The following is a 25,305-nucleotide window of genomic DNA, read 5'->3' as shown; positions in this document are numbered from 1 at the left end:
ACAGAGAATTAAAGATTATTAAAAAAAATATATATATATAAAATATAAAATATGAATTATGAATAATGAATAAAGTGGCTTAGAGAAAATAATGAGAACAATTGATATTGCACCTGCAAACTGTTGTATTTCCATGCCTTCTTACTCATGTATCACCACTTTATTAGTAAATCGAAGTTTTAGAAAGTCTGCTGAAATGACTCCATGAGTCAGACATGTATTATTAAGTGATTTGCTTATTTTATTGTTTTTTTTAAGCAACTGTAACATCAATAACTTACATTTTTTTATTTGCGTAATGTATTAAAAAGACACATTTGTAGTAAACAACACGCTAAGCAAGATAAAAAACTGCCGAGTTATAAAATCTTGTTCCGGTTTGGTTGTTCCGACTTCCTGTCGACGGTAGGACAACCGTCTCGTTACGTGTTTCGTCTTTGGTCTTCCTGCACCGGCATTTTCCCACAACGCACTGCTTCTGCTCTCACAAATGACGAAAATGGCGGACAACTCATCTTCGGTAGGTTCGCGGAAAATCAAATATTGTTTTGAAAACATTGACCGGTCGTAGCTTGTAAATGAACACATTGTTTTGTGCAGGTCGAGATCGTCGAGGGCTGTCGCCTACCCGTTCTTCGCAAAAACCAGGAACACGAAGACGAGTGGCGTAAGTGTGCTGCGTTGGTTTCCAGGTGGAGCTGAAGCCTGATTTATGGTTCTGCGTTAAATCGACGCAGGGTCTACGGCGTAGGGGTTGCGCGTCGCCGCGTACCCTACGCCGTATGTTCCGCGTCGGTGTAACGCGGAACCATAAATGAGCCTTGAGCTGAGGACCGAGGCTGCTGAGGAGACCACGGCCTCCGCCAGAGCCCCGAGACCCGGCTACGGGGCCAGCGGGGCCCCGGCACAGTCTGGAGCCGCTCCTCAAGTCACTCTCACTCAGTCAGAACAGAACTGGAGAGTTAAAGGAGCTGTATGTGAGAGCAATAATAAAACGAATCATAAAATGACCCCGATATGTCAACAGACATTTAAAAATCATGTTCATTTCAAATACTTATGTCACTGACAACAGCACTCAAGCCAGGATATTCCAGTTTAAAAAGAGGAGTTGCAGCCCTCAACTGATGTTGATGTTGTCATTTTTTGTTTTGGCCTGAAGCTCCACCCTCCACCTATCTCCCAATCACCAAGTCAGTATTGTTGCCGCGTTCCATTTGTCCTCTGAAGTGGGGAGTTCCCAGTTGGATTTTTCAACTGGAACGCCCCTCGAAGTGGGATTTCCCACTGGGAAAGTGGGAGAGTCTTCACCACCCCCGAGTTCACATTCCAAGATGGCTGCCCCAGTTGTAAACAGTAGAAGAGAGCTCTGTAAAAATTTGTAGCACTTCATTCTAGTTTTGGTCACATTAAATCAGTCGTATACAAGTATTGTTCGGCATATATATGCTGCTATAGTGTAATTTAAATTTTTCATGTGGTATATGCGAACTACAAACTTGTTTACCGACTTTGTAGCTGGAACGCTGATAACTCGGCTGTGACGTCATTCCCAGTTCCGACTTCCGAGGTAAATGGAACGCAGCATGTTTCGGCATCCGGGTTGCCAGCTCGGCTCTAATTATCGCAGCCATGGCAGCCTACGTTCCTGCTGCATTCTGCAGCCTACCTGGCAACCTCTGGTCGGGGGGAGGAGGGGGAGGGTACACGCCGCTCAACAATATTTTGAAAGTGACTGCAGTACCAGTTTTGGCCATTTCTTACAGACGGCTCCTTTAAGGACACATTTTGAAGAAACAAAATCCCATAACAATAATAAAAACACAGGGGAAGTCTTACGTTAGACCGTGCGTTTACACATCTAAAAGGCTGATTCATGGTCCCGCGTTACACCAACGCAGAGCCTACGTGTACCCTACGCCGTAGGCTACGGCGTCGATTTAACGCGGAACCATAAATCAGGCTTAAAGAGACAGTTGTTTACCTTTATTTTCGTCATTTGCTCACATTTGAGACACGCCAGGGATGTCACATCGAGTAAATTGATTGAAGTCGTCGTATTTAATTGCATCTAAGACAAAATACTAATATTTAAGTTTTATTGCCTGCCAGAATCTGATTTCTCCCCTGAAAATGGGTCTTTTTACCTGCCAAAAATTGATTGAAGGCCAAATACAGTTAATGAAAGGTTGTTTCTACCTAAATATGATTTGATCTCATTCTTGAGCTTCATAATATAAATACTAGAGCTCACAGGATTGCTTTTAACTCTTTTAAAGGACCATTACAACACAAAATAGGCATTTTCACCTGCCAAAAATTGATTGAAGGCCAAATACAGTTAATGAAAAGTTGTTTCTGCCTAAATATGACTTGATCTCATTCTTGAGCTTCATAATCTGAAAATCTGACGTTTTAGCGCTATCGCTCAACGGGCTGCTGTGCGCGCTCCCGCGGCCAGAAATCAGAAGAAATCTGATTCTGGCAGGCAATCACTTTTTGGCACAACACCGTTTCTATATAATCTTGATATTTACTTGTCTTATGGTTGACACAACTCAGCTGTGACCATTTGCATTTTTTACAAAAAAAAAAAAAAAGATGCTATCATTAGGTGTTCAATATTTGTTGGCACAATCATTCATTGATCTTTTCAATACATTTTGAATGGAAAAGCATCAGCCAGATAAGTCGGAAATCTGGGTTTTTGGTGAAAACGGCCGGCACCGCCACACATTTGTATGCTGCAGCATAATGTTTCCTTTTTTTTCTCGGCTGTACATGTTAGCCCTGTGTGAAAAATATATTGATCTGTTTTATAATTGTTTCAGATATGCATCTCAACACTTTTTATTGATGTAACTACAGCTGTTTTCGGCTTTGGCTTCTCTTCTTTTTTCTTTGTTTTGTGCAGCGTTGGCTGAGATTCTAAGCGTGAAGGAAGTCTCGGCGAGAAAGTTATACTATGTTCACTACATCGACTGTGAGTATAGGTTTATTTTGCCTTCCTTATTTCAGTGCCATGTTATTGTCACTGTCTGGGCTGTGAATTGTTGTTTAACACAAGCTTTAATTCAGGATTCGTACCTGTTTAGTCAAATTACTCTAAACACATGGACAAATTTGAAAATTTTTATTGCATCCTCTTCAATTTGTGCAGCATTTGTTGAGTGCAAATTCAGAAAAATAATTTTGCTTTGATAATTGGAAACTTGTTCTTGTTTTCATGACATTGTTTGTTCCTAAAGTCAACAAGCGGCTGGATGAGTGGGTCACAGCAGACAGGTTGGACATGAAAAAGCTTCAGTTTCCTAAGAAAGAAGCTAAAACACCAACCAAGAATGGTCTGTCGGGCTCCCGTCCCAGTTCACCTGAGAGGGAAGTGGTGGTGAGTCTATTTTACAATACTTTCTTTTTCAGATAAGCTCAACATCAACATCATTTTTTATTTTTGTCTAGTACTTTATGCCACATTTACATGCATTTTTATCCATCTGTGTTTGGCATAGGGATAAAAGTTAAACTAATCCACGAAGGAGCGCTATCAAGTTGTACTTTTTGTATGTTATAGATACAGTATTTAAAAGTCAGAGTTTATTTTTATTTCTGTTTTAATATTTATTTATTGTATAAACCAGTATTGTGACATTTGTGATATAATTAGATGTGTGTTTATTTTATGACTTGTTTATTTGCAGGATTGTTTGGTTTCCTAGACAGAAGACAGCATGAACACAGGATATTAGTAATATTTCCTGTTTTACTAATCATTAATATATTTGCTGCTCAGACTTTATTTGGATGAAGTGGGCAACTTGCTATGTTAATTGCCAAAGTAATTGTTGGCTGGTAATAGTTTCCTTGTTTTGTTAAATCACTAAACTTGGAATGGCTGCAGAGCAGAAGGACGATACCATAAAGTCCAGCTGCAAGGAGCTTTTGCTCGCTGTAGTTCAAGATCGGGGGGTGGAAGTCTGTCTGTAAGACACAGGACTCAACTGAAGTTGCAGTTAAATATATTGTTCAGTTATTTCTCACACAGTACTGTCCAATTAAAGCATGGAGTGAAGTGCCTTTTATAGGACAATTGAAACTTCATTCAAGAAGCTTCTGCCAAGAATTAGAATCCAATTCTGTTGAAAACTCCTGTGCTTGAGAAATGATTAACCAGAGCTGGGCAAAAATATATTTGTTAATTGAAGTGGGTAATTTGTTTCAATGGGACATAAAATAAGACGATACCTTTTTTAATATTGATTTGTGCTATTTCTCTCCCCGGAACCCAGCACCCACTCTCTAGAAATGCACCTTGCATCACAGCTAGTGACTGTCTGAACAGATTTATCCCTGATAAAGACATGCCTGAGTCGATTCTTGAGGTAAAACTAACTAGGAACTCAATTTGTTTGTTGATTTTTATAAGTGTATTTGTGAAAAAAAGAGTTGCAGCTAGGCAAATAAAGTCTGAGGGCTGACAGTGGCTAAAATGCAGCTGCTTATATTCTAAAACCATTCTGTCAATATTAACTGTGGTATGATACGAATTTGTACTAAGTTGTGGAATAAGGTAAATACAACCTCGGATGAGAGATACAAGACATAATACACAAAATTGTTTGTTTACCAAAATCTAAGTCAAAATGCAGTAGTACTGTCAAAACATATGTAGATGCTAACTATTTCCACAGGAAATAAGAAGTAGTGCCTAGGTGTAGTAATTAAAATGCACTTGATTAATTGATCTGCTGCAACAGCGGCCACCTCTACAGGACCGTCTCAGAAAATTAGAATATTGTGATTTTCTGTAATGCAATTTAAAAAAAACAAAAATGTCATACATTCTGGATTAATTACAAATCAACTGAAATATTGCAAGCCTTTAATTATTTTAATATTGCTGATCATGGCTTACAGCTTAAGAAAACTCAAATATCCTATCTCAAAAAATTTGAATATTCTGGGAATCTTAATCTTAAACTGTAAGCCATAATCAGCAATATTAAAATAATAAAAGGCTTGCAATATTTCAGTTGATTTGTAATGAATCCAGAATCCATGACATTTTAGTTTTTTTAATTGCATTACAGAAAATAAAGAACTTTATCACCATATTCTAATTTTCTGAGACAGTTGCATTCTGTGTGTCGACTCAGAGTTATTACATTAAATTACGCTTAGCAGATGCTTTTATCCAAAGCAACTTACAATTAAGGAAAACAATGAAGCTGCAGTAAACATAGTCAGTTACAGAATAAGTGCAGTTAAGAGAGTGTGAGCACATATCAAAGAGTAGTCCAGTGAGAAGAAGTTATTGCAAGACATGATCAGCAGTTAGAAATATGAGCTCGGAAGGCAAACCATTCCCAGATCAAATAGTTGCTGATCTTCCCAGGAGTGAATATCCCAGTATGTTCACTATAAGGACAGACTATGCTGTGAGAAAGTATCATGTCGTGTGGTTTCTCATCAGAGGTTGTGTGCATCCAAATTTAAGACCTGGTAGGGGCTTTTTAAACATTTTGATATGATGTCTTGTGTCATAAACCTTAAGAGCTGAAGAGGGGAGTACTTTCTTTTTCATATGCCCTAGCCCAGAGGGAATGTTAAGCATCAGGGGGAAAAAAACTGTATTACAAATGCATAAATCAAAAGTCATGTGTTTTTAATGTTTATGTGATTATTTTGTATTATATATTGTTATATTACATTAGTATTTACATTCTGGCCTGTGTCAGCCCTTTAACATGTATTTGCTTTTTTCATGTGAGGGGAGTGTGAGGGCAGATACAAGCACGGAAATGGCTATTCAGAAGAAACAGGTAATCCAATGCAATGTCAAAATATGTTTGTATTAAAAGTATTGTCTCATTTTATATCTTGTTTGAGAGAAACGGAGACAAGAAAACTTCTATCAACTGCCCAGTCTTTGTAATTTTATACAGAACGAATTATTCTAAGACACCTCAGCTTTGACTTTTAACTATTTGTTCACATACTTTTTCAGATTTGGTTTAAAAATATATATATATATTTTATTTTTTTCTGTGTTAATGTTAGTTATTCTCAAATCATTATATAGGAATTCACTGTTCATAAAATCTGAGTGTTAATTTGAGGATTAACATGAGTTGTTAATCCCCTTCCTTCTCTTCCTTTATTTTCATTCCAGAGGAAAAGTCTAGATCTCAACATACAATCTCCCACAGCTCCTTCCAGAGGCAAAACTCTCCCCACACCGGTACAACTTGAATTTACCTCCTTAACCCTCCGGGACACCTTTAATAATTGTTACACTCTGACCCCTTCGCGCAGAAAACGCGCTTTTCATAAGGTAGCTATAAAACATATTATACATTAATATTATATTCTACTTTAATTGAGCTAATTTCTTTCACCAATATCTGACCTAAGTATTGATATCAAATATTCATGATTTTTTAAAGATTTAACCCTTTAAATGCCAGGTTTTTGTCACGATGCCACCATGTTTTTAGATGAAAAAAACTGAAAAATTGAATTATTTTCAATATACTACATGCAAAGTAGATTTTTTTGTTTTGGGTTATTACAGCCTGGGATATGTCAATGACGAGTAGCAACATTGATTTTCATGCATTATTATTTTGTGTGCAGTGTCAAATAGTTACACTTAGACCCCTTCGCGCAAAAAACGCGCTTTTCATAAGGTAGCTATAAAACATATTATACATTAATATTATATTCTACTTTAATTGAGCTAATTTCTTTCACCAATATCTGACCTAAGTATTGATATCAAATATTCATGATTTTTTAAAGATTTAAACCTTTAAATGCCAGGTTTTTGTCACGATGCCACCATGTTTTTAGATGAAAAAAACTGAAAAATTGAATTATTTTCAATATACTACATGCAAAGTAGATTTTTTTGTTTTGGGTTATTACAGCCTGGGATATGTCAATGATGAGTAGCAACATTGATTTTCATGCATTATTATTTTTTGTGCAGTGTCAAATAGTTACACTTAGACCCCTTTGCGCAAAAAACGCGCTTTTCATAAGGTAGCTATAAAACATATTATACATTAATATTATATTCTACTTTAATTGAGCTAATTTCTTTCACCAATATCTGACCTAAGTATTGATATCAAATATTCATGATTTTTTAAAGATTTAACCCTTTAAATGCCAGGTTTTTGTCACGATGCCACCATGTTTTTAGATGAAAAAAACAGAAAAATTTAATTATTTTCAATATACTACATGCAAAGTAGATTTTTTTGTTTTGGGTTATTACAGCCTGGGATATGTCAATGATGAGTAGCAACATTGATTTTCATGCATTATTATTTTTTGTGCAGTGTCAAATAGTTACACTTAGACCCCTTTGCGCAAAAAACGCGCTTTTCATAAGGTAGCTATAAAACATATTATACATTAATATTATATTCTACTTTAATTGAGCTAATTTCTTTCACCAATATCTGACCTAAGTATTGATATCAAATATTCATGATTTTTTAAAGATTTAACCCTTTAAATGCCAGGTTTTTGTCACGATGCCACCATGTTTTTAGATGAAAAAAACAGAAAAATTGAATTATTTTCAATATACTACATGCAAAGTAGATTTTTTTGTTTTGGGTTATTACAGCCTGGGATATGTCAATGACGAGTAGCAACATTGATTTTCATGCATTATTATTTTTTGTGCAGTGTCAAATAGTTACACTTAGACCCCTTTGCGCAAAAAACGCGCTTTTCATAAGGTAGCTATAAAACATATTATACATTAATATTATATTCTACTTTAATTGAGCTAATTTCTTTCACCAATATCTGACCTAAGTATTGATATCAAATATTCATGATTTTTTAAAGATTTAACCCTTTAAATGCCAGGTTTTTGTCACGATGCCACCATGTTTTTAGATGAAAAAAACAGAAAAATTGAATTATTTTCAATATACTACATGCAAAGTAGATTTTTTTGTTTTGGGTTATTACAGCCTGGGATATGTCAATGATGAGTAGCAACATTGATTTTCATGCATTATTATTTTTTGTGCTGTGTCAAATACTCACACTTAGACCCCTTCGCGCAAAAACCGCGCTTTTCATAAGGTAGCTATAAAACATATTATACATTTATATTATATTCTACTTTAATTGAGCTAATTTCTTTCACCTACATCTGACCTAATAATTGATATCAAATATTCATGATTTTTTAAAGATTTAACCCTTTAAATGCCAGGTTTTTGCCATGATGCCATGTTTTTAGATGAACAACACATGAAACACAGAGCAGCAACATTGATCTTCATGCACTATTATTTTTCATGCATTTCAAAAGGTAGCTATAACACATACTTTTTTACCCAGAAGTGAAACAATGAACAATGAACCAGGAACAGTGAGCCAGGAACATCAAAACTGACTAAATAACATTCAATAACATTCAATAACAGCAACAAAATTGTGTCAGAGAGAAAGAAAGAGACTCTGTGTGTATGTGTGTGCGTGTGTGTGTGTGTGCGCGCGTGTGTGTGTATGTGTGTGCGTGTGTGTGTGTGTGCGTCTGTGTATGTGCGTCGGTGTGTGTATGTGCGTCGGTGTGTGTGTGCGCCGGTGTGTGTGTGCGCGTGTGTGTGAGTCAGTTTAGGTGAGGCAGGAGCTGCAAACAATTTGGTGGTGCTCCATGCAGATGGGACTGTCACACTTTCTGCAGGTGGAGCAGACTTGTTTGTTGCTGGTGCTCAAAACACACTGCCTCCTCCTCTGGGTGGTGTGTGGGGATGGGCTTGCACTTGAGCTTGGACCTGGGTCTCCTTTGAGTTCAGCACCAACACCAAGCAGCTGGTGTGCGGGGAGGTGGCGTCTCCTTGCCATTTGTGGAGCCACAAGAGTCTTCCCCAGCTCCTCAATGAACAGCCTCCTCTGCTAACCTTTTCCCCGTTGCCATGAGGGATCCACGGTGGTCCAAAGGATGAAAGCAAATTTCACTGCTACTGAATTTCCCCACTTCTGGAAGTCTCATCTTCCTCACTGTCAGAGGACACATCCAAGCTCTCAGAAGACGATTCAGACACCGGTTCCTCGTCTGTAGTATCTGTGTTCTCTGTGTCAGATTCCTCTTGCCCGCGATCAGAATCAGACTCCATCGCTATGTCCAAAGCATTATGCACTCAATAGGCTCTCTCCATCTTGCCAAATAAGAAATGACTAGTTCCACAGGTTGCATTTTTATAAACTTTGGCTGCAGTCGCAGCTGTGTAAACGACTCAACAAAAAGCAGGAGTTTGTCTATGGCTGCACCTTTCATGTGATTCAAAATGCCCCATGTTTGGATTTATTTGTGTTTATGGACCTCTTGTGTAAGTGTGTGTGGTGTGCATTTATACAAAATAATCTTAGAGGGGCTTTAAACTTCTGCACAAAAACCATGTGAATGAATGAAAACAGTGGCACTTGAAAGCCTTTGCTCATAATGTCATAAGGTCACACACACACACACACACCACACACACACAAACACACACACACACACAAACACACACACATACACACACACACATATACTAACTGTACATGCACACATACACACACACACACACACATGAAGGGAGGGGGAGGGGTGAATTGTGACGGTGCCATCCAGTGGAAATAGCATGTTTTTTCTCCATATGCCAAATATGGTAAAAATGAGGTAATCTGGTTCAGAGTAGTAAATATGATCAATTCCAAGGCAAAAGACCAGATTGACACCTAAATATAATAAAATGCATTTATTATGCTTTAATGGAAGCGAGATCAAAAATTGAAGTTTGAATGGGTTTCAATGGCGCGTTTTTTGCGCTAAGGGGTCAGAGTGTAACAATTGTATTTTACAGAGTGTATTTTAGACTTACTGTAGGAGCTGAGCTGGAAATATAAAGATCATATAAAAATACACAATCTCACCAAAATTCATGCCATATGGATGAACTCAGCCAAAATTATCCAAAAATGAAAAGTGAAAAGCGCGTAAAATGCGCCTAGGTGTCCCGGAGGGTTAAACCTGCTATTAACATGTGTTTTGTCTTATCATACAGTTGTGGGTTTAGGTTTGAACTGCAGAGGATTCTAGGTTTTAGGGTCCATGATTTACCACAGACAGCTCCATAACTGGTGGTTTAACACTGTATGGTCATACGAATCTTAGTGTGTCAATATACACAACATTTTTCAAGTCACTTTGAACCTTATCATTTCTTAGTTTAATTCTCACACCCTGTGCTTTTTTCCTATTTCTTGTATGGTGGTGGAGAACTGGGATTCGGTTATGAGCTAGTATTACTCTGAAATCAAACGGCACATAATGAAAAAAAAGAGTTGTTAATGCCTGTAGCTGCAAATGTATTTATGAAAAGAGAGGAAAGTGATTAGTCTTTCTCCTTAAGTGATGATGGTAGTTCACTTATGCAAAACAGCTCATCTATGTCCATCACATCTTAATACCAGGTTTACATGTGATGTGATTTATTTCAGATGAAATTGAACCTGGACATGACCAGATTTTATCCAAGAGATGTTACATTTATTTTCCTGTGGCTTTTAATCACACAATCTTAGCTCTATCAGTACAAAAAAAATGACACTCCAAACTGAATTATACAGATTTTAATCATAATATTGTGAATTCTAAAAACTGCAGCCCTTGCACCATGTCAGGCTTAGATGAAAAAAAACAAATCAAAAAGAAGCACATCCAGTCAAGTATCTAATCTGTTTTCTGTCATCTTAAACTAAATGTCTAATGATATATATATTATTTGTTGCAGAAGAGAAAAGTAGACACTGTTCCATTGGCGACGCAGGTTGCCCCGGCAACCCCTGTGCCATCCCTGCCCAGCTCAACGGAGGCGTCTCAAGCAGCTGTTTTTCCTAGTGTGCGGGAGACCAACACGTTTAAGTCCCGAGAAGACCACGAGCCGCTTTCTTCACTAACAACAGTAAAGACAATACTCCAATCTGAATGTCTCTAAGTGGAAGCGTTTTCTAGTTTTATCAATGAACTCATGTCCTTCCAACAGCAGAACGGCACGGCTCGCCGCCTCATCCCCCCCCAGCCCGGGAGGAAGAGGAAAGCCAACTGTGGGGGAGCTGACGAGGTGTGTAACTATATTCTCATCTTGACCGTTAATTAATTTGTTCTTTTTTGAACATATAACTTGTGTCTCAATTTTTCTTGTCAGGTAGCTTCCTGGTTTTATTGCCTATACTTTTGTAAATAGTCATTTTAAATACATGTGCCTTTATAGGGAAGTATAACCATAGAAATGAGTGAACCAATATTGAAGTTTAAGAAGTTGAATTTAATAACAGTTACAGAACTGAAGTCATCAATATTTAATATTCTTAAAGGAGCAAAATTGTTTGATTTTTATTTGTCTAACCAACCAGATAATGGTTTTTCCATTGAGCACTTTCAGTTTGTCGGTTTGTAATTTATGTTTGTCTGAAATCTATTCACTTGTAAAGTAGTTTCAGTGTTAATGTCTGACTCGAGTCAGATTATGTGTCATTATGAGATGTCTTTTTTTATCCTTTTTAAGTCATCCTCTGCACATTTTATTCTGTCAAGCGTTAATTTTCAAGAGGGCTTGGTAAAATTTTGGTACGCCAGTTATACAAAACATTAAAACATATACGTTATTCCATTTCCTAGACTTCTCATATTTCTAAGTTTAGTCTTGGATATTTGATATTCTTTTAAACAAATTTAAAATGGCTCTCTTTCAGTTTTTGAAAGTCGATTTTGACTTTATTATATACCTGTTTTATGCTGAACTGTAGTTATGCACTAAAAGAGACTTGGCTTACTTAGGAAGTCAGAGCTACAGTAAGGTTCAAAGTTTCTCCATGAAACCACTCAGCTGCAGTTTGACCTCACATCCTCTTCCATCACTGTCCAGTGAGTTCTTCATGTGCCATAACAGTACTTCCACTCCCCAGTGAAATGAACATTTGTGATTTGCTATTTTCGGTGTCTATGGCAGGTTTGTGATTAACCCAACCTGGAATGTACAAAAACTGCTCTTATTCACAATTGCTTTCACCTCTGTTCAGTTTTAAAAGTTTTGTTTTATTCCCCTGTTCAGTTTCCAAAATAACTTGTGGTTTTGTGTCTTTTTCTGCTAGATGATAAAGGTTTTGCAGTATAACAAGCCTCAAAGTGCTAGTGTCTTTCTACCACCACCAGAGGTCTGTTTAAATTCCTATTATTGACCATTAATTGTGTATTGTGTAAATTCAGCTGTTTGGGTCCAATAAAACAAAGGTGCTTCTTACCTCAGACCCAAGTTTAATCCTCAATGCAACATCCATAATTGTTTGTGTTACTTATTGGAATCTAAATTGTTCATCAAAATCTAAAGGTGTCACCATTGTAACAATTTGACTAAAAAGTGAGAATGAATGCTGCAGTGTGACGTGTGTTTGCTGCCAGGATTCCCAGGACAGTTCAGACGGAATACCGACGGCACCGCGCATGACCGGCAGTCTGGTGTCAGACCGCAGCCACGACGACATCATCACGCGCATGAAGAATATCGAGTGTATAGAACTGGGACGGCACAGACTGAAGCCCTGGTACTTCTCTCCGTACCCACAGGAGCTCACGGCGCTGCCCATCCTCTACCTCTGTGAATTTTGTCTCAAGTACCTAAAAAGTCTCAAGTGTCTTCAGAGGCATTTGGTAAGAATCTCCTTGAAAAATCTTAATTAGGCACGCGGCTGTAAGATTCATATCTCAAGCCCAAGATGAGAGATGACGCAGACATGATTTGAGCAGTTTTCAATCACATTAAATGTGAAATATCAATGCAATATTACAGGACTGTCTCAGAAAATTAGAATATTGTGATTTTCTGTAATGCAATTACAGAAACCAAATTGTCATACATTCTGGATTCATTACAAATCAACTGAAATATTGCAAGCCTTTTATTATTTTAATATTGCTGATCATGGCTTACAGCTTAAGAAAACTCAAATATCCTATCTCAGAAAATTAGAATATTCTGGGAATCTTAATCTTAAACTGTAAGCCATAATCAGCAATATTAAAATAATAAAAGGCTTGCAATATTTCAGTTGATTTGTAATGAATCCAGAATGTATGACATTTTTGTTTTTTTAATTGCATTACAGAAAATAAAGAACTTTATCACAATATTCTAATTTTCTGAGACAGTCCTGTATATTAATTAGGGTAGTATGGGAATAATTGACTGCATGCAAATGCAGCCAGTTGATGCACACGTCAGTCACTTTTTTCACATTGGTTTTTATGCCTATTATTTTCAGACCAAATGTCATTTGAGACATCCTCCAGGGAATGAGATTTACCGCAAAGGCACCATCTCATTCTTTGAGATTGACGGCAGGAAAAACAAAGTAAGTGAAGGCATTTATCTTCTTAGTTTTTTATTATTATTATTATTAGTATTGTTGTTATTAAAATTTGTATTGGTCTTTTTCTCATATGTGTCTCTTTTATTCAGAATTATTCCCAGAACCTGTGTTTACTTGCAAAGTGTTTCCTGGACCACAAAACGTTGTATTACGACACAGATCCCTTCCTATTCTATGTCATGACAGAGTACGACTCCAAAGGGTTCCATATAGTCGGCTACTTCTCTAAGGTACACCGTTTACAGACAGAATTTGGAATTGAGCGGAAACTGTGTGCGCAGTCCCTTCGTAATCCCCCGGAAATGGCTGTGTATCTCACCTAAGGTTGCCAAAGCCTAACTTTGTTGTTCCCTGTTTGCAGGAAAAGGAGTCAACTGAAGATTATAATGTTGCCTGCATCCTGACCTTGCCTCCCTACCAGCGGAGAGGTTATGGGAAATTGCTAATTGAATTCAGTAAGTACTGAAAACAGTTGTACATAATGTTGTTGGAGCATATTTGTGTCAGTGAATTTTTGAATGTCTTTGTGAATGGTAATATTGTGTAGGGATGGGCGGTATGGACTAAAAAATGTATCACGATAATTTCTGGCATTTATCCCGATAACGATAAAAAAAATACCAATTCAACTCCACCGTTTTAAATCTATCACCACATTCAGTCTTTGGAGCCCCCAAAACACTGCTCTAAAAGAATAATAAATGCTACTAAACTACACCAATTAAATTGAATTATTAAAAACCAATTAAATTAGTACACCTGTACTGCAAAACTGTAATGACTCAAATGAAACAAGTTTGAAATGTAAGAACAGATTCAACATTTATTCAAACTGTATGGCTTAAACAATGGGATAACAGTGCAAACGGCAAAAGTAACATTGTCCTTCAAGTTTTCCTAACTTATAAAATCACAAAGTAGAAAAAAATACAACCTGATGAATAAAGAAACAGGACAAATACATAAAAGTTCACTGAAAATAAAATCCAATCAGTGATGACCTCTTCTAATAAAAATAAAACCTTCTGTTTTTGCAGACAGACAGACTTACTTACTTACTTCCTTCCTTCCTTCCTTTCATGATTTAACACAGAACCATAAATCAGCTTTACACAAAAACGTCATCAACGGGAATTTATCGTTTTTACCGCGAGATGACAAATTCTTACCGTGGGGAATTTTTTTGGCGGTTTATCGTGAACGGTTAAATATCGCCCATTCCTAATATTGTGATGACCACATGTTTCAGGTTATGAGCTTTCCAAAGTGGAGGGGAAGACGGGGACGCCCGAGAAGCCGCTGTCAGATCTCGGCCTCTTGTCTTATCGTTCCTACTGGTCCCAAACCATTCTAGAAATTCTCATGGACCTCAAACCTGACAATGGAGAAAGGCCACAGATTACTATCAAGTATGAAACTTTTGGTTTTGTCTGTCATTCTAAGAATCATTTAAAAAAAAAAGGTTTTTTAAATACTATGGTTTTTTTTTTACAGTGAGATCAGTGAGATCACCAGTGTCAAGAAAGAGGACGTTATTTCAACGCTTCAATACCTCAACCTAATCAACTATTATAAGGTGAGAGACCGGCACTCATTCAGCACGGCCTTTGCTTCAAACTGTTCCCTGTACTCCTCAGGTTCAGGTCAAAGGTCAAAGGTCACTGCTGCCATGAACTTTGTGTTCAACAAGATTATTGTTGCATCTTTTTGGGATGTGCATAGCTTTGAATGTCGAGGGAGTTTCCCTGACAAAGTTGGCAGTATGTTCCCGACTAGGGATGCCCCGATACCATTTTTTTCACACCGAGTACGAGTATTTTAATTTGTGTACTTGCCGATACCGAGTACCGATACGATACTTCTACCACAAAAATAACTAGGCTAAAAATGCAATGAATTGGAAGATACAGGTTTTATTTGCAACAGATACATTCAATTAAAATAAATAAAATGAGTAGAATAACTATTTTGTTTAAAATATTTTTATTGAACAGATAATTTTCAATTGCAACAGTTTTAGACATATGATCGTTTTTTGTTGTTGTTTTTTTTACACAAAAAATGAACAATAGAGAGCAGTAGATGAAATAAAAATAATAAAAAATAAAACACTCTAAAAGGGAGCAAAGCACAGTTGGGCTCGATTGTGTGTAAAAGAAAAAATAAATTCTACAAATGTCTAAACCGAGCTGCGAGAATAACTCCTGAGGAAACAAAACATGAAAAAATAAAGGGAAAACAAAAAAACGAAAGCCAAGGCACACATAATACCCACCCATTCTCCCTCCCATATCCACCCACAGACTGCACAGGTCAGTTTCCTTCAAGAAAAGAGATTAAAGGATGCCAAATCTTTTCAAGCTCTGGTAATTTGTCATTAATAGAATAACTATTTGAAACAAAACTCAGCCGGCTGGGTTTTCCTCCGCGGCCGGTCAGCCCCCCAGCCAGGCGCCGCGCCGACAGCCCGCCGAGTCTCAACACGGCCGTGGGTCGTCTCTTGTCTCTTGCCATCGTCTGTCGCTTTTGCAGAACCTGAGCTAATGTTGGCTGTTGTGTTCTTGCAGTAGCATCAGCAAACTCAATATACTCAGCTTTATGATGCGTCTTGAGATGTTTTATCAAGTTGCTGATATTAAACGACGTATTCTCCTTTCCTCCTCTTGACACCTTAGCAGCAGTAGCTTCAGTCTGCCTTGCTTCTGTCATCGTCCCTTATCTTGAAATATGTCCACACTGCTGACGTCCCGCTTGCATTAATTGTCGCTATCTTGCCTGAAACGGCGCTGCCAGTCCCACTCATGTATCACTCTCTTCTCATCACCACGCTGAGCTTAGCCGACTAGCGGCGGCTGCTCCGCCGCCAGGCTGCACACTCACCCGGGAACATCTCCCCCTAGAGTCACTAACCAGTAACTACAACAACAATGAAGTGGTATCGGTGCGTGGTATCGTAGAATTTTTGCGAGTACGAGTATATGAGAGCAGTATCGGCCCCGATATCGGTATCGGGGCGTCCCTATTCCCAACCCTCTAGATGTGTTAAAGCCAGGGTTCTTCAGTGCAATGCCGTGTGATTCAGTACAGAATGTTACACAATCATTTGCTTCCATCGTCAAAAAATGCAAACCACACAAAAATAAACATACAGGCACTTTTTTTTAACACCCCTCTATGTGGGTATCAAAACCATGGGTATGACGTAGAGCAGTGATTCTTAACCATCGGGCCGCGGCCCAAGTGTGGGCCGCGAGCGCCATCTAGTGGGCCGCGAAAAAAAAATCAGTTTTGTACTTGTGGGCCGCGAGGGCCGCGGGACTGCATAGCAACTCCCGACCAAATGAGGAGAAGAAAACCCTCAGCTAGCTGTACGTGTAATAGTAAGAGAAATGGTGTGTCTTTATAGAGAAAATCCTTCATTTTGCACAGAGTAGGTTTAGATCCGCCAGGATCAGGGATCGATTACTTGGGTCTGCGCCCAGAGCGAGCGAGCGAGCGCGGCGTGATCATTTATCCTGATGCGTCCCCGCGGCCGGGGAGGTCGGTGCCGCTCGGGCTTGCGGGCTCCGTCGTTACTGCTGAAGGATTGTAGATGTAGATGTGTGGGCTGGACTGTTGTTCGGGCTCGCAAAAGCATCGGACACGTCTCCACAATGAACATAATTAAAACTAAATATCGTTCCAGGCTCACCAATGAGCACCTTCTCATGTGCATGAGAACCTGACACCATCCAGCCCAGACTTAAAGTCCTGGCAGGAGAAATTAGAGCTCAGTTCTCTCACTGAACGACAGAAAGTGAGGGCATAAGATTAAGGGGAAGAAAGAAAAACTGCAAAACTGTTCAATTGTTAAGATGTGTTTATATTCATTTATTATAAAAAAGGGGTTGAGACAATTAACAAAGAAAAGGGGAAATTCAAACTGCTGGTAAAGAAATAAAATAAGATAGCATTTGGAAAATAAAATAAAATCTATTTTATTTTTAAGGGAAAAATATGTGTAATTGAAGTTACACATGTTAATTGGCAAATATGTACTTTTTTAATATAACAGTCAGATGCAGATGTTGATACAACTATGAAGCTACTTGAATATATATATATATATATATATATATATATATATATATATATATATATATATATATATATATTATGATGTTCTGGACATTCGCTTGAGTAAATGTTCTCTAAATGGACCTCTTAAAGTTGAATACCCCTGCTATACAGTGTTAATATTTAACGGGCCCCGGGCCACTCTGTACTGAAAAAATTGGGCCCCAAGGTCAGAAAGGTTAAGAACCCCTGACGTAGAGGGTGAATCTAGTGGCATGATACTGAGGGTTAGGCCAGAAACACTCCAAGTAGTTGATTGGTGAACAAAGGGGGGGTGTCTTCTGTGACATGGAGATAAACATGAGATGCATCATCTTGAAGTCTCTCAAACAAAGCTCAACGTCTTCGTGCCAGAAAGAACATGCTGGATGTTGTCCACTGTTGTCCTTTCTTAACTGAGTCTTGGTGTTTCTCCGTGATTTATATTGAAAAGAGATGCTGTGTTGTGTGGGTTTGGCATTGCACAGTTATGGGCTTTTCCACTAATACCTACTCAGCCTGACTCCACTCGGTTTTTCCCTTTCCCACTAGGGGTCTAATGTGCCGAGTAGATACTTTTCCTGTATCTATTCTGCCGAGGTTCTAAGCAGCTGAGTCGGCTGTATCTGACATCATCACACTACAGACCGCCGATTGGTCGGGGGGTTGGAGTCAGACGTCTGAGTCAGGAGGAGGAAATCAGAGAAAGAGCAACTCTGACGGCTTCTTGTTCATTTAATTCGACCAGCAACGGCAGCAAAAGTCTGTTTGGTGATCCAACTCTGAGGTGCAGATGTTCATAAACCTGGTGGCTCACGGCTCCAGCTGACTTTTCAGCAGCGCCGACACAAATAATTTTTTAAAAAAAAGCTTCTCTCTCTCTCATTTTTTAACTTGATATCGAACACAAGCCACAGACCCAGCAGCACATATATCATCTCCTCCAGGTTCTACATCTTTAGTGTTGTTGTCTTCTTCGTTTAGATCACACAATCAAATACGTCACAATACTAGCGACGTTGAACACTAACCTTTTCACTTATTTTCTCGTTCGTTGTTCTTATTCCTCGCTCTTCTTATTTCTTCCTTTTCACTTACGTCCTCTTCGTCGTCTTCTTCTCCTCTCACGTAAAAAACACTGGTGCATCAGCAAAAATAGTCCCCGGTAATTCACTTCCGTTGTAGCTTTTTTATTTGCGTTGTTTTTTTATTTTATTTGCAAAGCGTTTATTTTATTTGCAGCAGCGTTTATTTTTATTTGCAGCGTTTCTTTAATTTTCAGCAATGGCGGGTCTCGGCCACCGTAGCTTAGTGCTTCCCAGATATGATCTTTTGTAAAACTTTTTTTTTTTAAAGGGAAAATAACTTATAAATATATTAAATTTAAAAGCTACTATCATTAAGTGTTCTGTATCAACTACCTAAAATGTTTACATTGCATTTGCAATGTTTGTAACAAATTAATCTGAAATAAATAACCGTTGTGTCTCCTAAATCCAGGGTCAGTACATCCTGACTCTCTCCGAGGAGATCGTGGAGGGACACGAGAAGGCGATGCAGAAGAGGCACCTGCGCATCGATCCCAAATGCCTTCACTTCACTCCCAAGGACTGGAGCAAGAGAGGGAAGTGGTGAAGCCCCGGCCTCGTTTACCCGTTTATCCTCTCCACATCCAGACAGCACACGCGAGCAGATGTTGGATCAGATAAAGGTTTTTGGTCTTTATCTCGTTCCCAGGGCTCCTCTTCAGATAAACAGTGAACACTGAGTTGCTTCAGATGCATAAGCTTTTATTGAGAACACTCATTATGTCATGTGAATTGATAAAGTTGTCAAACTTGGGGGAGTTCCCAACAGTAACAGCCAAAAAATATCACACACTCTACTGTGTAAAAGATGGTATGACCAAAACGGTGCATTAAAAGTGACATTCTGTTCAGTGGTGTAATTAAAAACCTAAAACTGGAAACCAAGAAGCCTCTTAGCAGGATTTCTGTGGTTTACAGCTAAAGGTTTCTAAACTTTCCAGTAAGTTTTTTTTTTTTTTTTTTTTTTTTTTTGGTCAGTCTGTTTTTGTGTCATTGCTTTTGACAACAAAAATTAAGAAAAAATCTGTCTGCATCTGTTACATTTTCCAGGTGAGAGATTTGACTTGATTGGCTAACTTAACTCTGACTAAATCCACCCTGAGATTTTCATCTTAAGTCCTAGTAAACGACAACTCATGATGGAAATGTGACGCATCCACAGCTCGTATTGACCAACGAACACGGGCTGCACTTCAGAATGAAGTCATGTGGTTTACATGCCGATCTTTGTATGAATTGTAAAGCTTCAAAGCCTCTTTCAGAAAAAAGTGGTTGAATTGTTTTCAATAAGAGATACGTTTTCAGATGGGACGGACTTTCCTGCTTTTTCAAATAGTCAAAACAATAAAAATCCAGTTATCCTTTTCTAGTGCCTAAATGTTAAGAACAGGTTTGGTCCAGTAGTTTCTTATTGTTGATGCTGCTTTTAGCATCAGCTTATTGATATATGGCTTACCTGTAATCTTTACTTGGGAGGGGGAAAAAAGCCAAACATCAAAACTTACATGCAAACAGTTGTTTAACAAGGAACATGAACAATGAAGTATTTCCCCTACATCGTCCTGCTTTGACTCTATTTTTGAAATGGCTAAAGCGCTTTATCGCTCATCATTTTACCTCATAACCAGTGACGAGAATCCTTCACCCCGAGTCGAACCCGCGTTCCCTTTGACTGTACATACTGAAGATAGAAGCCATGCTGAACTGTTAGAGGAATGTAAATATAGTGTATAGAAAAAAACCTTTTTTTTAAGCACACTGTTGTTTAACAGGCTGCACAAAAACCAACAAACACCTAAAAGTGGTATCTGACCTTCTGTTTGTGTTTTTATGTTTACATGTAAAGAAAATGGTGAATTGCCCTGTTGAAATAACTTGGTATATGTTATGTGAAACACACTTGACTGTCATTTGAACGTTTGATATGAAAAGCTTGTTGAATTTATAAAAAAAGAAGAATTACATTCAAAACCTTGTCTTTGTGTATATTTGCTTCTTTATATTGATTGAGAATCATGGGAGTTGTGCGAGACATGCAGGTGATAAAAATCATACAGAATTTAAGCAGCTTCAATATTTGGATTTGTGCCTGATGATGGAAACTGGGCTGAAATGTGGATCCTGCAGGACTTGATGGACGTCTCAGGGGAGCAGGTGATTTTACAGCAGCCCAAAACGAACAAATGCAGGGTCTGGCATGAGGAGGAGCATTACAGCGGGATAATAATCCTGTATGATCTAAAGCAGTGGTTCTCAAATGGGGGTACGTGAGATTTTAAAATATACATATATTTAAAAAGTCGCATCCATGCAAAAACCCTTTAAAAATAAATATTTCATAAATAATTGAGGAAAATATAAGTCTAAATTCATAAAATGAATTTTATCTTCAGGAGTAGGCTATTCAACTTATCCTAAAACCGCAGTTTCCCCCATCAGGATGGTTCCACCTAACCTGTCAATCACCTGGCTTCCCCTGTCAATCACTTGGACCAACGATGGAGTCGTGGTTGAAGCGTAGCAGCAATATTTTTATGTTTAATAAAACAGTTACTGATGGCACAGTGCTCTGTTTTAGGTCTTTTTTTTTTTTACAACCAAAAGTGCTTTGCGCTGGTTAGGGGGTACTTGGCTGAAAAAATATTTCACAGGGGGTACATCACTGAAAAAAGGTTGAGGACCACTGATCTAAAGGGAGCCCCACCTCACATTTTTGCTATTTTAAATTGAAGATGATAAAGGCACCAATGAATTTACAGATGCAACGGGAGGTTTAAGTCTCTGACAGATCCCTAACAAAGATAACTCCTTTTATTATGTCTGCATGTCAAGCAAGTGCTTCACACGGTCTGTGTGTATGTCTAAAGTCAAACAAGAAAGCTTGTATTCAAAGTAAATGTGGCCTCCGGCAGGAGTTTCCCCCCTTATGATCCAGGTCCTGGTCCAGGTTTCTCCTTATGATCCAGGTCCTGGTCCAGGTTTCTACCCCCTTATGATCCAGGTCCTGGTCCAGGTTTCTACCCCCTTATGATCCAGGTCCTGGTCCAGGTTTCTACCCCCTTATGATCCAGGTCCTGGTCCAGGTTTCTTGCCCCCTTATGATCCAGGTCCTGGTCCGGGTTTCTTCCTCCTAAAGGAGAGTTTTCCTTGCCACTGTTTGGTTTAAGGTTTTTCTCCCACTAGGGGAGTTTTTGCCTGCTATTGTTTATGTAATAATTACTCTGGGGTTTATGTTCTGGTCTCTGGAAAGATCCTAGAGACAACTTCTGTTGTAATAGACGCTATATAAATAAAATTGAATTGAAATGTCAGTTTTACAGGAATCCGTTGGGTGCATTGTGGATTAAGAAGCTGCTTAGCCATCGGGGTCAGTATTAAGATTAATCTGTCCTGTGGACAAAATTGTTTTACCAAACTGCAGATTAAGGCGTGGAATGATGGGTGTTAACCACGAAGGTGACTAGCACTGCTTTGTTTGGAAGAGCCCCCCTGACTCCCAGCACGGCCCTCTGCAGCAGCTACACGGGTGTGAGGACGCACGTCAGCTGGAGCTGCTTTCCTTCCCAGGAAGTCGCTGCAGCTTCAGCTGCAATCCTGACACTGCTGGATGGAAGCTCTGCTAAAGCCTTTCTGAGCATCATATGTATATGTATATACTGTATATGTATATCTATGTATATCTATGTGTATTTATATATGTATATCTATGTACAGGACTGTCTCAGAAAATTAGAATATTGTGATTTTCTGTAATGCAATTACAAAAACAAAAATGTCATACATTCTGGATTCATTACAAATCAACTGAAATATTGCAAGCCTTTTATTATTTTAATATTGCTGATCATGGTTTACAGCTTAAGAAAACTCAAATATCCTATCTCAAAAAATTAGAATATTCTGGGAATCTTAATCTTAAACTGTAAACCATAATCAGCAGTATTAAATATATATATATATATATATATATATATATATATATATATATATATATATATATATATATATATATATATATAATATAAATAAAGGAACTATGATATGATGTAACTATGATAACTATACATTGTTTGAATTTGTTGATGTTAAAAAAATGTATGAATATGTATTGTTTTTATTTATATCTAAATGTTAAACGGAATGACTTTTTATTTTTTCTTGATTTTATTTTATTTTTTCCTTTCTTTTTTGATATGCTACCTCATTAGGTTTGCTTTTATTTTGTTGTTGTAATGTACTGTGTATTACGTGTCGGACCCCAGGAAGAATAGCTGCAGTTTTGCTGTAGCTAATGGGGATCCAAATAAAAACTATAAACTATTAAACATCACACCCGTTTCCTATGTGCGCCTGGCAGAGCCACAGCAGTCCCTATGAGGACACGGAGGAATTTCACACTGCCCTAACGTCCTCCTCACGGTTCTCAGTCCTGCACTCTCCCTCACCCTGAGTCCTGGCCGGGGGCCGAGCCGGCAGGACCTGCACCTACGCCTCGTAGCCTTCGGATAAATGCTTTCAGCCACTATTTCTCAAATAAACTCAGAAAAAATGTTACATGTTTCTAACAGAATTTTTAAAAGTAAAGATCATCTTAGCAAAAAGCAGGCTCTCCGTCTGACTGTATTAATGATGGAGGCCAGAGTGGGGCTGGAAGCAGAGCCCAGACCGGTCTGAGCCCTGCAGGTCCTGCTGCAGGTCCTGCTGCAGGTCCTGCTGCAGGTCCTGCTGCAGGTCCTGCTGCAGGTCCTGCTGCAGGTCCTGCTGCAGGTCCTGCTGCAGGTCCTGCTGCAGGTCCTGCTGCAGGTCCTGCTGCAGGTCCTGCTGCAGGTCCTGCTGCAGGTCCTGCTGCAGGTCCTGCTGCAGGTCCTGCTGCAGGTCCTGCTGCAGGTCCTGCTGCAGGTCCTGCTGCAGGTCCTGCTGCAGGTCCTGCTGCAGGTCCTGCTGCAGGTCCTGCTGCAGGTCCTGCTGCAGGTCCTGCTGCAGGTCCTGCTGCAGGTCCTGCTGCAGGTCCTGCTGCAGGTCCTGCTGCAGGTCCCTGGCCTGAGTGGGCAGGACTGAGCAGAACAAGCATTCAACCATAATCATCAGTTTGCATGCCAGTCTCTCATGGCTCAGAGTCCAGGAGGGTTGGCTTGTAACTTAATGTTTTTTTTCCAGAAACATCTTCTACAGCAAACAACCAAACCATCTGTATTCACAATTACATTATGTAAGAGATCAGCACAGTTACAATACTAGGCAGGCGACTAGAGGTACTTTAGTGAAACCCAAACCCAGAACAGATGCAGTCCGGAAGTCCATAATATATCGGACTCTTTCTGTGTGGAACAAGTTGCCAATTATGATTATTGAAGCAGCGACTAAGGCAAGTTTTAAAAAACTGTTTAAAAAACACATTAATTTGAATCCAAATGTTATCTAAATCTGAGGGAATTAGATGGGATATAGTTTAATGTATTGTGATGGTTAGTTTTAGTGTACTTTAGTTTGTTTTAATTTGAAGCCTATACCATTTGTTTTTATGTCTTGCATTGTTTTTGTATGTTTGCTTTACTTGTTTTTATTGTTTTTATGTTTTGTCAGACATGTTATCTATTGTGTCTCATGTGATGTTTTGTTGTGGACCCCAGGAAGAGTAGCTGCCACTATGGTGGCAGCTAATAGGGATCCAATTAAATAAACAACAAATAAACAATAAATAAACAATTCCCAAAGTTAGAACCATAACCCACGGTGAGGCATCATTTCATCACTACGGCCCATGTCTGTGGAACAGCCTGCTGGAAAACCTCAGGGAGAAGTTCTGTTGATGCTTTTAAAAGCTCAAGACTCACCTTTTTAAATTGGTTTTAGCTGATTTCATTTAGTTTTTCTTGTATCCCCTTGTTTTAACTAGCTGTTCTTGTTGTTTTAACCCAGGTCTTATGCTCTTATGGTTTTAAGTTGTTCTTACGTTTGTTTAGGCAGGTCTTGCTTTCTAGACCTACTTTTAGGATTTTAAGTGTTACTTTTAAACTCTTTTAGTGTGTATGTTAACCTCATAGCCTCTCTTCTCCTGCTTTCTTGTAGCTTTTAGCTCCAGTGTTTCCTCATGGGGAGCCTCCATGCTGGGAGTGACTCTGGCCTGCAGGGGGTCGTCCTGGGGGTGGTTCTGGCCTGGATGGTGGTGGAGCTCTGCACCACGGCTGCACCGACTCCTCTATCCGTCCGGGCCGGGATGCCCCCCCCCCCCCCCCCCCAAGGGGGAGGGGGCATTATTAAGTTTTATGTTTTATGTAAAGCGCTTTGCATTGCATTTTTTTATTTTGTATGAAAAGCGCTAAACAAATAAAGTTTGAATTTATTTGATTTGATTTGAACCGTGCCTGAACCACGTCTTGGTCCTGGTTCTCTTGGTCCCACAGTTGCTCAATATGCCCCGATCAGCCCCGATCTGCACAAGAGACAAGTCCCGAGTGGCCCCGAGCCGGTGCCAGGGCCCCAGTGTCAGGGCCCCGGTCTCAGGGCCCCGGTCTCAGGGCCCCGGTGTCAGGGCCCCGGTGTCAGGGCCCCGGTGTCAGGGCCCCGGTGTCAGGGCCCCGGTGTCAGGGCCCCGGTGTCAGGGCCCCGGTGTCAGGGCCCCGGTGTCAGGGCCCCGGTGTCAGGGCCCCGGTGTCAGGGCCCCGGTGTCAGGGCCCCTGTT

The 25,305-nt window shown here is 39.2% G+C and overlaps 1 protein-coding gene across 5 annotated transcripts; it reads left to right on the top strand.

The window, feature by feature from the left end:
- Nucleotides 1-437: 437 nt before the first annotated feature.
- LOC133459433 (histone acetyltransferase KAT5) lies at nt 438-20,594 on the top strand. Of its 5 annotated transcripts, none has more exons than XM_061739346.1 (17): nt 438-520; nt 601-667; nt 2,915-2,983; nt 3,249-3,388; nt 4,287-4,379; nt 5,769-5,819; nt 6,170-6,331; nt 10,806-10,976; nt 11,061-11,135; nt 12,166-12,228; nt 12,473-12,721; nt 13,333-13,422; nt 13,530-13,670; nt 13,802-13,895; nt 14,690-14,849; nt 14,935-15,016; nt 19,036-20,594. In XM_061739346.1, the coding sequence occupies exons 1-17, from the start codon at nt 491-493 to the stop codon at nt 19,168-19,170; spliced, it is 1,872 nt and encodes a 623-aa protein (XP_061595330.1). In that variant the 5' UTR covers nt 438-490; the 3' UTR covers nt 19,171-20,594. The 5 variants fall into 5 exon arrangements, with proteins under 5 accessions (XP_061595330.1, XP_061595333.1, XP_061595329.1 ...); XM_061739349.1 differs by having other exon boundaries at nt 440-520; nt 6,170-6,238; XM_061739345.1 differs by having other exon boundaries at nt 440-520; nt 11,058-11,135.
- Nucleotides 20,595-25,305: the final 4,711 nt, after the last annotated feature.

Source organism: Cololabis saira, chromosome 14 (assembly GCF_033807715.1).
Source record: "Cololabis saira isolate AMF1-May2022 chromosome 14, fColSai1.1, whole genome shotgun sequence".
NCBI classification, from domain to species: Eukaryota; Metazoa; Chordata; class Actinopteri; order Beloniformes; family Belonidae; genus Cololabis; species Cololabis saira.
The sequence above is the reverse complement of the archived record's forward strand: the minus strand, read 5'-3'. Positions and strand labels throughout refer to the sequence as shown.

Bases quoted from the DNA above. Each gene is read 5' to 3' on its own strand.
- LOC133459433 (XM_061739345.1), top strand. From the start codon at position 491: ATGACGAAAATGGCGGACAACTCATCTTCG. The intron at 2,984-3,248 runs GTGAGTATAGGT...TTGTTCCTAAAG, and splicing joins CTATGTTCACTACATCGACT to TCAACAAGCGGCTGGATGAG. The intron at 11,136-12,165 runs GTGTGTAACTAT...TTTTTCTGCTAG, and splicing joins ACTGTGGGGGAGCTGACGAG to ATGATAAAGGTTTTGCAGTA.